General features: G+C 31.0%; 2 protein-coding genes across 2 annotated transcripts; one reads left to right on the forward strand and one right to left on the reverse strand.

Annotated features, from left to right (window-relative positions):
- Nucleotides 1–1,903: 1,903 nt before the first annotated feature.
- LOC109795866 (protein NUCLEAR FUSION DEFECTIVE 4) lies at nt 1,904–4,025 on the reverse strand. Its single transcript, XM_020355427.3, has one exon. The coding sequence runs from the start codon at nt 3,815–3,817 to the stop codon at nt 2,021–2,023; it is 1,797 nt and encodes a 598-aa protein (XP_020211016.3). The 5' UTR covers nt 3,818–4,025; the 3' UTR covers nt 1,904–2,020.
- Nucleotides 4,026–12,676: 8,651 nt separating this feature from the next.
- Nucleotides 12,677–14,814, forward strand: LOC109796704 (protein NUCLEAR FUSION DEFECTIVE 4). Its single transcript, XM_020356461.3, has one exon. The coding sequence runs from the start codon at nt 12,842–12,844 to the stop codon at nt 14,558–14,560; it is 1,719 nt and encodes a 572-aa protein (XP_020212050.1). The 5' UTR covers nt 12,677–12,841; the 3' UTR covers nt 14,561–14,814.
- The last annotated feature ends 166 nt before the right edge of the window (nt 14,815–14,980 follow it).

Below are 14,980 nucleotides of genomic sequence, written 5' to 3' on the forward strand. Positions count from 1 at the left end.
GAAAGAAGAAGAAGGAGAAGAAGAAGAAGGAGAAGAAGAAGAAGGAGAAGAAGAAGAAGGAGAAGAAGAAGAAGGAGAAGAAGAAGAAGGAGAAGAAGAAGAAGGAGAAGAAGAAGAAGGAGAAGAAGAAGAAGGAGAAGAAGAAGAAGGAGAAGAAGAAGAAGGAGAAGAAGAAGAAGGAGAAGAAGAAGGAGAAGAAGAATAAGAAGCAGGAGAAGAAGAAGGAGAAGAAGAAGAATAAGAAGCAGGAGAGAAGAAGAAGAAGAAGAGAAGGAAGAAGAAGGAGAAGAAGAAGAAGGAGAAGAAGGAGAAGGAGAAGAAGGAGAAGGAGAAGAAGGAAGAAGAAGAAGGAGAAGAAGAAGAAGGAGAAGAAGAAGAAGGAGAAGAAGAAGAAGGAGAAGAAGAAGAAGGAGAAGAAGAAGAAGGAGAAGAAGAAGAAGAAGAAGAAGAAGAAGAAGAAGGAGAAGAAGAAGAAGGAGAAGAAGAAGAAGGAGAAGAAGAAGAAGGAGAAGAAGAATAAGAAGCAGGAGAAGAAGAAGGAGAAGAAGAAGAAGAATAAGAAGCAGGAGAAGAAGAAGGAGAAGAAGAAGAAGAAGAAGAAGAAGAAGAAGAAGAAGAAGAAGAAGAAGAAGAAGAAGATAGAAGCTTTAATTGTTTATATTTAATAATAGAAGCTTTAATTGTTTATATTTAATAATAGAAGCTTTAAATGAATTAATTAATCCATGATTAATTGTTTATATTTAATAATAGAAGCTTTAATTGTTTATATTTAATAATAGAAGCTTTAAATGAATTAATTAATCCATGATGTTATAATCAAGAAACGTATATATAGCATCATGCAGCCTTGACCGAAGATAAACATTAATGTTGTTAGGCATTAACCAACCACTTGCATGTGATTATTAAATTATCGAACTTGCATTAGACTACGTCAACTATTACATAACACGGCAATCGTATGCATAATGAAAATAAATAAATTCATCCACATTAAAAAGGACTTTTTTTTTCTTCTTTTTAGCGATTTCAATTTTTTTAATTTGGATCCTCTCTTGTAAATTTTTTTTCTATCTTCTATCCAACAATATCATGAATCAATCAATCGGATATATTTAAACGGTTAAGATTAAATCTTATTTAAGTCATTGGAAAATTAATATTAACTGTTATCTAGTGTTGTTATACAACCATTTGTTATATATACAATAAACAACCACTTGCATGCAATAATATTTAAATGAGAGAATTTGTCATAAACAATTTTTTTGGCGGTGCGAGGTAACGAAGATGAGAAATTCTATAGTACCCATCTTATTTGAGAGGGTTCCGGTACAATTTTTTTTATATTTTATATTTTTAATAATTTATTTAAATATTTATGATATTTTATTCTTTTAATTTTTAAATTATTTAGTCATTTTATTTTTATTTTATATATTCTAATTTATTTATAATAATATTATTATATATTTAAATAGTTTAATTTTAATAATTTTTTAAATATATTTTAATCTTTTCACTTAAAATTTTTTAATTTCTATATTTTAATTTTAATAATTTTTTAAGTATATTTTTTTTGTTTTTTTGTCCTAAATTTTTGAATTTCTATATTTATAATTTTAATAATTTTTTATTTCTATTATTTATTAATTTTTTTATATTTTATAATATTATTGAAATCTTATAATTTTAATCTCTATAATTTTATCTTATTTTTTATTTTATAAATATAATTTAGATTATTTATTTTATAAGTAAATTAATTTTTTTTTTAATTTTTATAAATTTACATAAAAAAATATATTGAAACTCTCTATCTTTCAGAGTACCGCACGTCGTTTTGTATGACCAAGAAAATGAGAAAGTATACATCATGGCAAGGAAAGTCAGCACACTGTAATACTAATACCTACCTATTTCATATTCCATTGTCAAACATGTATCATGTATGACTACATTATTAATTAATTTTTGCACTGCAAGTCTGCAACAACATCATACTTTACCATCAATCTTACTTTTGAGTTGGCACCACATTTTTGTCATCTTTCTCTGCTTTGTTTTCATTCTCCTCCCCTGTCATTTCAGCTTCTGCCACCGTCGTGGCTTCCCGGAATCTCTTGTATATGTCACTTTTGTAAAACCTTCTTGTCCTAGCCACCAAAATGATCGAAACAATGGCACCAAAGAAAGTTGCAGCAGTCATAATAATGAAGGATAACTTGAAGCAATGGACCCCAATACAATTCAATTCCTGTCCTTCCCTTCTTTCAAGCCCCAATGCTGCAAGTTGCTTCTTCGCTTCTTTATCATACAAATGTCCGGTCATCTTTACATTAAGCACGTATAGCCCTAGTGGACTTGCTGCGCTTCCAAAATTGTACAAAGTTGCATAATATTTAAGTCCAAAAAGCTCAGATATAATGGCAAAAAGTAAAGGCCACTGAGCGCCAAAACAAAATCCAATTATTACGGAAGCCGCATAAAGACCATTTGGCACATCAAATGCTATCAGAAGGTGACCGACACATGATAAGAGCATGGTTAAAGTGAGCATAAGAGGACGAGGGAACTTGTACTTTTGTAGAAAATGTTCCGAAACAAATCCAGAGAAAACCCGTCCTAAATAATTCCAAATGCTCACTAGAGAGACGAAAGTGCTTATGCTTTTCTTGGGGTATCTAAGCGACTTTCCTATCTGACCCAGATTATCTATTGCGGTCAACGTGCCCCCAATACCACAGATGCTACATATGAATAGTATTAACATGTCGATGCTGAATAGCGCTTGAAGTATTGTATAGTCCTCACCTCTTTCTGGAGGACTAAACACATTTTCGTACCACTTGGTGTTGTTGGAAACTGTTGAAACTGAATTGTTTTTCCCATTCTTATTCGACTTGACCTTTTCAGCCTCGGTTACTATTTTCACGGGCGAGGGGTCAACCAAAGCAAGCCTTTTACTTTGCCATATCTTATATTCTTCGATAGAAACAATAGCAAGTGGGAGGAAGAGCAAGAAGAGCACTATAGCAGCGCTCACACCAAACTCACTCTGAGTGAAGTTGACCCTTTTCTGTATAATGATCATGACCAAAAGAAACCCAGCAAGGCCAAGAGAAATATAGAGAAAATTGTAGAAAACCTTGAGCTCATTAGGTTGCCTAACCGGCTTCATGTACCGAATGGTTCGAAGGAAAGCAAAGGAAATAGCAGCTGGGAGCCATCCTATGAGCAAAATCAAAGCCTTGGTGTCATCATAGTAAATGGCAGAGTATAGTTGTGTGATGATTGCACCACTAAGACCCACATAGCCTTTGAGGATGCCTAACACAACCCCGCGACTTTCTGGGAAGTTCTTGACACAAGTGACAAGGGAACCCGTGTTGGCGAAGGACTGAGAGTTGGCACCTATGCAGATGTAGAGACACATTTGCCACACTTGGGGTTTGGCTATTCTTTTGGTCACTGATAGCCATATCATGAAGTAGCCAAAGAAGTTTAGGATGGCACCGATGGCTAGGACGACCCAAGGTGGGGTGAGCTCGTTGATTAGGCCTGAGAGGACGCCAACGTTGGTACCCAAGTCCTTGAAGAAACTGAGGAGGTTGAGAGTGGTTTGGTCGTAACCAAGGGTGGTTTTGATGTCACTGGAATAGAGACCAAACATGTACGTGGCTCCGGCAGCAGCCATGATTAGAAAGGATGCAAACACAACAAACCAACGGCCGGTGATGACTTGGACGGTGAGACTCTTCATGTCTCCCCATCCATGAACACCCATGGAACCTGCTCCTCCCACAACCGCCATTTGTGTGTTTAGTATATACTCTTTATTTTCAACATTTTATAGGCATAGGCACAGAAATGAGTGAACCTAGCCTTACGTTCTCTTATCAACATTTTTTTAAGCAATATTTTTTTAAAGATTTCAATCACATGCCTCCTCAATCCCATGCATCCTCCACGGGATCTGCTGGGAAATAATTTTGCTGATTAAATTAAAATTTATGTTCATTAAAAAAAAAAAAAACAGATGCAAATATTTCGCATGACATATTCTTGTAAAAGTTTAATATAAGAAAATATATTATTTTTCAAGTTATATTTTTTTAACACGACATATCATTTCTTATATTAAATAAAATGTTTCATGAATACTCCAAATTAATATCCATGCTAGTGTACACGTGGAATGAGGAAAAAAATAGAAAAGATAATATATATATAGATATATATATATATATATATATATATATATATATATATATATATAATAGTTGTTACAAGTGAGATACTTTGTGATAAATAAAAAAATAGACAGAGATATAATTATAAGGTGTTTTTTGTATTATTTCTAATAAACAAATAAATAAAAACAAAATGTTTGCGTTGTTAGCGATGTCCAAAAAATAATAGTTTTATATCTATATCAGACCATCACTTTTCTCTTAATCTTATTATTCAGGAAATTATTCTATCCACATAATGTATATACTTTAGAAGAAATTAGAGAGAAAGATAAACAAAAGAAAAGTGATAGACATGGTTAAATGAACAAGAAATAAATAAGAGTAAAATGAATATACAAATGGTGATATTATTATGGAATCTTTATGATGACCCATATACCGGGTGAAGCAAACTCTGGCAGATTTTCTAGAAGGCTAGCTGGATGATCGCAAGCAAGATTTGGCAGATATGGCAAAGACCTGCACACAGGCCAGGTGATAGAGATGCCCTGTAGCGGGGATAATTTTTTTAATCTTATTACTGTTTTCTCTTTCTTCTTTCCAACCTCACTGTATCAAAAAATAATAGATATTTCACCTCGTCGTGGTCAAATTTTAAGCCATATACCATGATTATTTATGTGCCTATGGGAAACAAAATAGATGTAATATATATAAAAAGAAAATAATTGTAAATGATAATTCCTTTATTATTAGTATTTTGATATGTACAACCTACGAGATAAATATTTATTTTATTTAATTAAAAATATGTTAAACAAATATTTTAAAATATAAGTTGTTTTATAAAAAATATAACAAGTAAATACTCTTTAACATATAAATTTTATTTAAATTTATAATAGATAATTTATGTTGTGATATAAAAATATTTTAAATATTGATATTTTTTTAATATTATAATTTAATTTAAAAGCAAAATGATAAATTAAAAAGAGACTTTTTTTGAAAGAGACTTAAACACATTATAAAACCATAATAGTTTTATCCAAGCTTTGACCAACTCAATAATCTAACGTGGCCAGCTTAGCGAATCGAAACTAATCATAATTAATTAAAATATTCATATTTTACAAAAATTAATTAAAAATTAATTTGAAATAAATGTTTTATTTATTTTAAGTAATAGTTAATATTAAATATTTTCATACAAAATAATTTTTTTTTACTCAAATAATACTATTTTAAATTTTTTTACCGAAATATCAACTGTACAAATTTATTTCCACAACTAGCACCATTTACTGTTCACGTCCAAAACAGGTCGTTCTGAAACCAGAACGGACCGTTCCAAATTAAAAAATAACACATGGCGAATGGATCAGAACGGTCCGTTCCAAATTTAAAATTAGCACACAAAAAGTGGAACCAGAACGGGTCGTTCTGAATCCGGAACGGGTCGTTCTGGCCTACAGATTAAGACCATTTTTTTTTTCGATTTTCACTTATCAAATATCAAAACTCAGAGACTATCATCAAGTGATTAAATTTATTGGATATTAACATTATAAATATAACTAAATAAATTTATTAAAATTCATTACAATAATAAAAATCAATGGTAGCTGAAACTGAATTCATGACCAATATTTAAATATGTCTTCCTAGTGTGACCAGGGGTGTGACCATGCGAGTAAGGGATAAATCTCCCAACGGGTCATGCGAGCAAAGAATATGAACCTTTTGGAACTTGTCGCAGTCATACCACATTTCATTTAGCCTTACTGTAAATCTTTCAGCGGGTCATGCGAGCAAAGGATATGAACTTTCTGGAACTTGCCCCAATCATATCACATTTTATTTAGCTTTACTGTAAATCTTCCAGCAGGTCAAACTTCTCTAGGATGTTATGTTTCTTTCAACTTTGTGGCCAAATCCATAACTCAAGAGAACTTTCAAGGGTCGGCCAAAGTCCAGCAAGATTAGAACAGAGAATGACATTAGAGAACAACATAATGGTCACACCCCTGGTCACACTAGGAAGACATATTTAAATATTGGTCATGAATTCAGTTTCTGCTACCATTGATTTTTATTATTGTAATGAATTTTAATAAATTTATTTAGTTATATTTATAATGTTAATATTCAATAAATTTAATTATTTGATGTTAGATTCTGAGTTTTGGTATTTGATAAGTGAAAATCGAAAAAAAAATTTATTTATATAGGCCAGAATGGCCCGTTCCGGATTCAAAACGGCCCGTTCGGGTTTCACCTTTTATGTGCTAATTTTGAATCCGGAACGACCCGTTCTGGTTTCAGAATGATTCGTTCTGAACGTGAACAGTAAATAGTGTTTGTTGAGGAAATAAATTTGCACAGTTGTTATTTGGATAATTTTTTTAAATAGTACTATTTGAGTAAAAAACTCTACAAAATAATTTAAATTTTAACATAGATTAAGAAAGAAATTATTTGCAATATATTCTTAAACTCTAATTATATGTTAAGTAAAAAAAATACAAGGCAACATATCAAGATGAAAACCTCTCACTCACACATATGATTAGGTTTAATCAATAACTTATTAGTCCGAATTAACGTTAATGTTTTTTGTTAAATAAAATTTTAGAATAAAAGAACTAGTAAGTCGCATAATTTAATATAAGAAGTTTCAAGGCTCGAAATAATAAGTATATATTTTGTAAATGATGACTATGATTGGTTTGACCCCGTTATATTGGGCACTCCGTTAGTCTGGACACGTGCAAAGAGAACTGGTCAATCACTCAATCTGAGATAAGCAGTGTAAAGTGTAAAGAATTCAATAAGAAATAATTAATGGCTAGAAGACTACGAGTTGTTTCAACGATACCATAATGTATTCAATATTCATTATGAAGATAGATGTAAAAAAAATAAAATATGAAGATAGAGGATATCCTCTTATGATAAGAGTATATTTCGATACAATATTAGAAGGTTTTTATAGTTTTTGTATTAAATTCTTTTTTTAATTTTAAAATAATTTTTAAAAAAAAATATTTTAATTTGTATCGAAACAGATATTAATTTTGTCTCATTATATACACAGATAAAAATATTGGAATAATTAATAGCTAAAAAACCTAAAAGTGATTTTCATTGGTACATAATGCAATAATGTATTATATATGAAGGATATCTTCAAATAATAATCTTGTCTCTTTATATATTATCAAGAGGGATGTTTAGACAATATCGATATAATTTTTATTAAGTATTACATCGTTTAATAATTTTATATTAAATATGAATTTTGTAAATTCAATCGTTGAATTATAATTTCTTATTACTTTATATATTTATATCAAATTTTGTTAAAATTGAATAATAACTTGAAAGTAATCAAAGTGTTTATACTTTATTATATTTAAAAATATATATTACGTCAATTTTTTATTTATAAGAATGAACTATAAAATCATTTTAGATTAATATAAAATTTTAAATATACGACCTAAGAGTAAAGAACTTTTAATTTAACGGTTGAATTTATAAAATTCACTTTTAATACAAAGTTATTGAGTGGTATAATATTTAGTAAAAGTTACACCGATATTGTTTGAACACTCTTATATAAGTTATACCGGTATCATTTGAATTCTCCTCACACATACACAGACATATATATATATATATATATATATATATATATATATATATATATATATATATATTAACAACATAACCTTTTTAATCATGTCAATAATAACTTTTATTTATTTAAATTTGCCTTTTATAATATTTTAAATTAAAATTGTTTTTAATTTTTTTTTATTAATTAAAAATAATCTCATGACACACAATAAATTATTTATCACAAATCTAAAACATAATTTAACATAAATTATATTTTTAGTTCTTTTATAATATCTAATTTATAATTTGTTTTTTTTTAATTCTACAATTGTCATGGTTGCAGGTTCAAATAATAGATGAAACCATGTTGTATATTTTGTAGGAAATTATGAATGGAATGAGTTAATCTTGTTTATTTTTAAAAAAATAAATTTATAAGCGTGACCATTATATAAAAAAGTTCGAGTGAATTAATTTAATAATAAAAATATAACAATGTAAAATTCAGAAGAAAAAATTTATAATAATGTAAAAACAACTCATGTTTTGAGTAATTAATGGTTAATTATCTAGAAAAATGTAAGAGGTAGAATTTAATTCATTAAAAAAAGTTATTAGTATAGATAATTGAGTATTGGGCCCCTTAATAACAAATAATTAAAATATTGATATGTCATAATTTAAATCTTTTATACAAATTCTAGTACAAATGAGGTGTATTACGTCGGACATTTTTAGCTTTTTACGTCAGAAAATGTACCGACGTAGAAGCGGGAGACGTAAATTTTACGTCGGATCTTCAAAACCGACGTAAATTTACGTCGGCCATTAAGACATCCGATGTAAAAAAGTAGGAAAAAAAATAAAAAATAAACATAAAAATGCCAAAAGTAGCGATGCGAATAGAACAACCAAAAAATCAAATAAAACACATAGTCAGAGTAGCAATGCGAAGTAGAAAAGTGCTAACGAAACCTTGATTCATACCTGAGAAGCAACAACAATGTGCAAATGAGTAACAAAGAGTTCATCCCTCTGCAAAAGACAAAAAAACGATTCAGTAACAAAGGAGAGGGAGAGGGTTTAGAGAGAAAAAAATGAAAAGTGATGAAGAGTGAATGGGCGCGGTGTGCCTAGCGCTCTCTTATTCAAATTTGCGTCCTTTTTTACGTCGGACCTGGTAGGATCCGACGTAAAATAGTTCGCAAAAATTACAAAAATGCCACCGCATTTTTTTTTACGTCGAATTTTCGTATTTTTGACGTAAAAGGGGTGACGTAATATGCTAATTTTCTACTAGTATCCCTCCTTAAAAAGAATAACAAGTTAGACATACACACATACATAACTCTAAAAAAGTCAAATATGACCTCGGTAACCATTGTGCATCTCCAATGTCAGAAAATTAATTAGTCATGTGTAAGTGTTAAATGATACTACTACTACTACACAATGAGTCGAATAAAGAAAAATTGATATAACGAGTTAGATTAGATAATACCCACCTCATCGTGATAGTGATGTGATTTTAGGAAGTAAGCATCATGTTATAAATTATAAGCTCAGTATAACTAATATATACAAAATTTTTCTATATAATTATATTTTTAACAGTTTTGTAAAAATATTAAGGTTTATCAATTAATTAATTTAATTAATTAAAAAAATCGGTTCACGTCATGCATCGAAAATTAATAAATTCTGTTCACATCTCTTGCATGGCAATAGGGGCGTTTAGGGATGTTTTACAGCCTCAGTAAATAAAAATAATAATATTAAAATAAAATAAAAGAAAAAGAATAGCATTTCTGTCATATCAATAGAACGAAAATTTGCGGTCCAGCCCCTTCTGGCATGCCCAAATAAGAAATAAAATAAAATAAAAACAGACATTTAAGAACATGTAAATATTTAGAGTTTATAGTTAATTAAAAGAAAATAATAACAACGAGATCATGAGATTGGGTGTTCAAACGATGGATTGTAAATATACTGCCTTAAGCAATAAAAGTTGGGTTTTATTAATTTAGTTCAGATAAAATACTAGTTATCGTCATTGTAATATATATATATATATATATATATATATATATATATATATATATATATTAAAAAAATTAGTTTGGGTCAAACTTTATCGAAGAAAAAGTTAAATTTGATATGAATAATTTAGTTACTTGGATCAAATTGAAAAATAAGCACTCGTAGTTTTTTTTTTCTTCAATTTTGTGAATTTGTTCTTCTTCATTTATTATTTGTAAATCTTGATCTCTATTTTTCTTAATTTAATCCATCGTTATTTTAATTTTATTACGTGGGTTAGCTATTAGCTTTATGCCAAACTTTACGGAAATGATAATTTGATTTGACACGTCGGAGTGGTTATTTATTTTTTTATTTACTTATTTATGTTAAGTGATTGTGTTTTTGATATTTCTCAAAAAAAAAAAAAAAATAGTATGTCTAACTAATAACTTCATTAGTCTTATTATTATCATCTCGCAAATTTGGTCAAATTTTAATTTTTTAGATATAATTAATCTTAATTAATTAATTAATAAAGATGATGGTATGTCAATATGACGTCTCTTATTTGTCTTACATGACGTTATGGAATGTGGATGTACTTAAAAAAAAGAAAAGTGGACACAAAATAAATTTTGATTAAGGAAATAAAAAAATTTAAACTTTTGTGTGAGGCAAACTACAAATGTTATTGTTTTTTTATCAAATAGTATCTAATTTCTACATCATCAATTCATCATCATGCGAGATAAAATGCAAATTCAAAGTTAAACCCAAAAGATATTCATTCCGTAGTTGAATCCACGAAACTTAAAGTTTATCCTTAATATTTTTGGGAGTCGCTACGGTACTCTCAAAGATCGAGGGGTTTCAATATATTTTTCTATGTAAATTTATAAAAAATTAAAAAAAAAATTAATTTAATTATAAAATGAATAATCCAAATTATACTTATAAAATAAAAAGTAAGATAAAATTATAGAGATTAAAATTATAAGATTTCAATAATATTATAAAATATTAAAAAAAGAAAAAAAAATAATAAATAATAGAAATAAAAAATTATTAAAATTACAATATAGAAATTGAAAAATTTAAAACAAAAAAATATACTTAAAAAATTATTAAAATTAAAATATAGAAATTCAAAAATTTTAAATGAAAAGATAAAAATATACTTGAAAAATTATTAAAATTAAACTATTTAAATATATAATAATATTATTACAAATAAATTAGAATATATAAAATAAAAATAAAATGAATAAATAATTTAAAAATTGAAAAAATAAAATATTATAAATATTATTTAAATAAATTATTTAAAATATAAATATAAAAAACTGTACAGATACCCTCTCAAATAAGATGGGTACCATAGAATTTCTCAATATTTTTTGCTCGAAGTTCTTCATTCACCAGAATTTGTCATGACTTTCTTTTTGACTTTCCCCAACCTTAACAACATATGTTTAACAGTGATGTTCCTTCTTGAATTACATCTTCCCATACAATCCTATGTCTAGCTAGTAGCTACGTACTTTGAAAAACATGGAGCAACAAATTCAAAAAGATACTGCATTCATTCAATCACCACTACTTTAAAACAATTATTGATGCTTAATGCCTCCACAAATGACAGCTGTAAAACCTTCCAAAATCATATATTCATGCTACAAAAAACACAGACTTGGTTCATGTTTATTGCATATGATCAGAAACTCCTTATTTCGATGAATATAAAAGGTGCAATGGATAAAATAAAAGGAAGTGTGTTTTGGGTGCTTTGTCATTAGCTGCCCATTATAAATTTATAATACTTGTGTTTCATTCATGTATCATTTATCATTTTATCTTCACACGCTTTATCCCATGAACTCTTCCAAATATCAAACAACTCTACAAAGGAACAAAAATAAAATTCACGAAATTAAAAAATGAAAGGGACAAAATAAAATTAAAAATACTTTTAAAAGAACCGTGTAGGTCCCGCGCATTTGCGATGTACACACTGGATTTTGCCATTTTGGAAAGGTTAGGCTAAAAGCTTGGCCCCTCGTTGACTTACGTGTCGTCACTTGGAAATTTTGTGTCATGAAAGCTCCACGGATAGAGGAGCTCCATCCCCCTAGAGTGCGAGAAATAATTTTTATACATTAACATTGTATAACTTTTTGTACATAAAGAGAAATCAAAATTACAGAATAAGACAAATAACAATTTTATACTTTTTATTTTTTTAGTATTTTTCTAAGTGGGCTTTATTTATACATTTTTTTCTCATCCCTGAATATTATGTTTTTTTATGAATCATATATATTTTGTTGAAATATCATAAATAAATTTAACATGTCCAAATATTTTTAAAGAATGGGATATAATTATAAAAGAAATAAAACAGTACCAAAAAAAAATTGTTGTACAAATATAGAAATTTAATCTTTCAAACCTAGAATTCTTGGGAGCCTTGAAACAATCATGCATCTTCCAAACGCTACTTCAAGTATATTTTCTTCTTCTTTTTTTGGTTCCAACATTTTTATTATTTAGTAAAATAAGCTAATTAAACTTCTCATTAATTTACATACATTGATGTTAAAGTTGAAAACTTTATATATTAGCAGGCTTAATACTTTGTTTTTTACGACTAAGATCTTTTGGAGATGGGAAGAAGCACATTTTATTTCCTTTTTAATGAATAATAATTACCTAAACTTTGCCGGTGCTTCCCAATAACAATTTAACACGTTCTATCTTAGGACACCGTGAAAGAACGTCTTGTCATGATGTGTCATTGTAGCGCCTCTCTCTCTTCTCTTATTATAACCACACATGATTTCAAATCCATTCCCATAACGCCATCTATATAAATGGAAAACATGTCTTGAACACTCTACTGTAAGTGCCAAAATACACCTTGAAAGAGAAAAGTGATAAGATAGACTATTATTAACTGGCACTTGCAAGTTGCAAGTTGCTCAAGTCTTGAAAACATGGCGGTTGCAAGCATGTTCGACACGAAGGGTCTGATGGTCGAAGTGATAACGGGGCGGTGGTTCGTGGTGTTCGCGTCGTTCCTAATCATGGCGGCGGCCGGCGCCACCTACATGTTCAGCCTCTACTCCGGCGACATAAAATCGGCCCTCGCCTACGACCAAACCACCCTCAACCTCCTGAGTTTCTTCAAAGACTTGGGCGGCAATGTCGGCGTTCTCTCCGGCCTCATCAACGAGATAACTCCGCCGTGGGTGGTCCTCGCCATGGGCTCACTCCTCAACTTCTTCGGCTACTTCATGATATGGCTCGCCGTCACCAAAAGAATCCCCAAACCCCACGTGTGGCACATGTGCCTCTACATCTGCATTGGCGCCAACTCTCAATCCTTCGCCAACACCGGTTCCTTAGTCACGTGCGTCAAGAACTTCCCCGAGAGTCGCGGGGTGGTCTTGGGAATCCTCAAAGGCTACGTTGGTCTGAGCGGAGCCATCATAACGCAACTCTACTTCGCCTTTTACTACAACGATTCCAGGTCTTTGATTCTCCTCATAGCTTGGCTTCCAGCCGCTATTTCCTTTCTTTTCCTCAGAACCATTCGCTACATGAAGCCGCTTCGACAACCTAACGAGCTTAGTGTTTTCTACAAGTTTTTGTATATCTCACTTGGCCTCGCTGGCTTTCTCCTTGTCATGACCCTCGTTCAGAAGAAGGCGAATTTCTCCCAGAGTGAATATGGACTAAGTGCTGGCGTTGTGCTTTTTCTGCTCTTCCTCCCTCTCGCTGTTGTTTTTGTTGAACAATATAAGACGAGGGAGATTCGTAAGCTGGCATTCGCTGACCCCTCCCCGGTGAAGGTAGTAGCTGAAAGAGAGTTAGTAGAGTCTGCAACTGCAACTACGAGGGTTGAAGTTGAAGTTGAAGAAACTAGATGGTGGCAGAAAGTGTTTACTCCACCGCCTAGAGGGGAGGACTATACTATACTCCAAGCACTTTTCAGCTTGGACATGATACTTGTATTCTTCGCAGGCACATGTGGTGTTGGAGGCACTTTGACCGCGATTGATAACCTTAATCAGATTGGTACCGCACTAGGGTACCCCAAGTCTAGCATAAGCACGTTTGTGTCGTTGGTGAGCATTTGGAACTATCTGGGGCGGGTTTTTTCGGGGTTTGTTTCTGAACACTTTCTTCAAAAGTACAAGTTTCCTCGACCACTCATGCTCACGCTAATCCTCCTCTTATCCTGTGTCGGTCACCTTCTCATAGCCTTTGACGTGCCTAACGGGCTCTACGTGGCCTCGGTGATCATTGGCTTCTGTTTTGGCGCGCAATGGCCCTTGGTGTTTGCTATAATTTCTGAACTGTTTGGGCTCAAGTACTACTCCACGTTGTACAACTTCGGCGGTGTGGCGAGCCCAATTGGGCTTTACGTGCTTAACGTGAGGGTGACGGGGCACTTGTATGACAAGGAAGCTTTGAGACAATTGGCTTCGGCGGGGATCTCGAGAGCGAGTGGGAAGGAATTGGACTGTCTTGGGGCCACTTGTTTCAAGTTGTCTTTTATTATTATCACTGCAGCGACCTTTTTTGGTGCCATAATTTCACTCATTTTGGTGGCAAGAACAATTAAGTTCTATAAAGGTGATATATACAAGAGATATCGACACGAAGATGATGAGATTGCGGTGGTCCAAAACGGCGGCCAGAGAGGTTAAACAACAGGTCACTGTGTCAGTTACATATTCATCAATTCCCCAGCCACTACGACATCGACGAGAAACCAGAATAAAAGTTAGTCAAGCTTTTATTTCTTGCATTAATCATCATGATAGAAAAAATGGAAAGAAACTATAGTTAGGACCACTTTTTTATTTTACCACTACCCGTCTTTTACTCATAATTTCGGGGAATCCAAATTAAAATGTTATTAATGTTGGCTGTATATAAATACGTACAGCACTTTCTTCCACGTTATGTTTCCGTGCCCCGCTGAGTTGATTTGCCTTTATTGCATGTCAGAGACTCACAAATACAAATCGATAATAGAAGTAACACGGTGAGTGTAAGATCATATTTTTTAATAATCACATGTTAATTATTTATTTAATAAAATAATAATAAAATAAAAAAATTTA

The sequence above is a fragment of the Cajanus cajan genome, chromosome 7 (assembly GCF_000230855.2).
Source record: "Cajanus cajan strain Asha chromosome 7, NIPB_CcT2T_4, whole genome shotgun sequence".
NCBI classification, from domain to species: Eukaryota; Viridiplantae; Streptophyta; class Magnoliopsida; order Fabales; family Fabaceae; genus Cajanus; species Cajanus cajan.

Excerpts from the sequence above, each read along its gene's own strand:
- LOC109796704 (XM_020356461.3), top strand. The coding sequence starts at position 12,842 with ATGGCGGTTGCAAGCATGTTCGACACGAAGGGTCTGATGGTCGAAGTG.
- LOC109795866 (XM_020355427.3), bottom strand. The coding sequence starts at position 3,817 with ATGGCGGTTGTGGGAGGAGCAGGTTCCATGGGTGTTCATGGATGGGGA.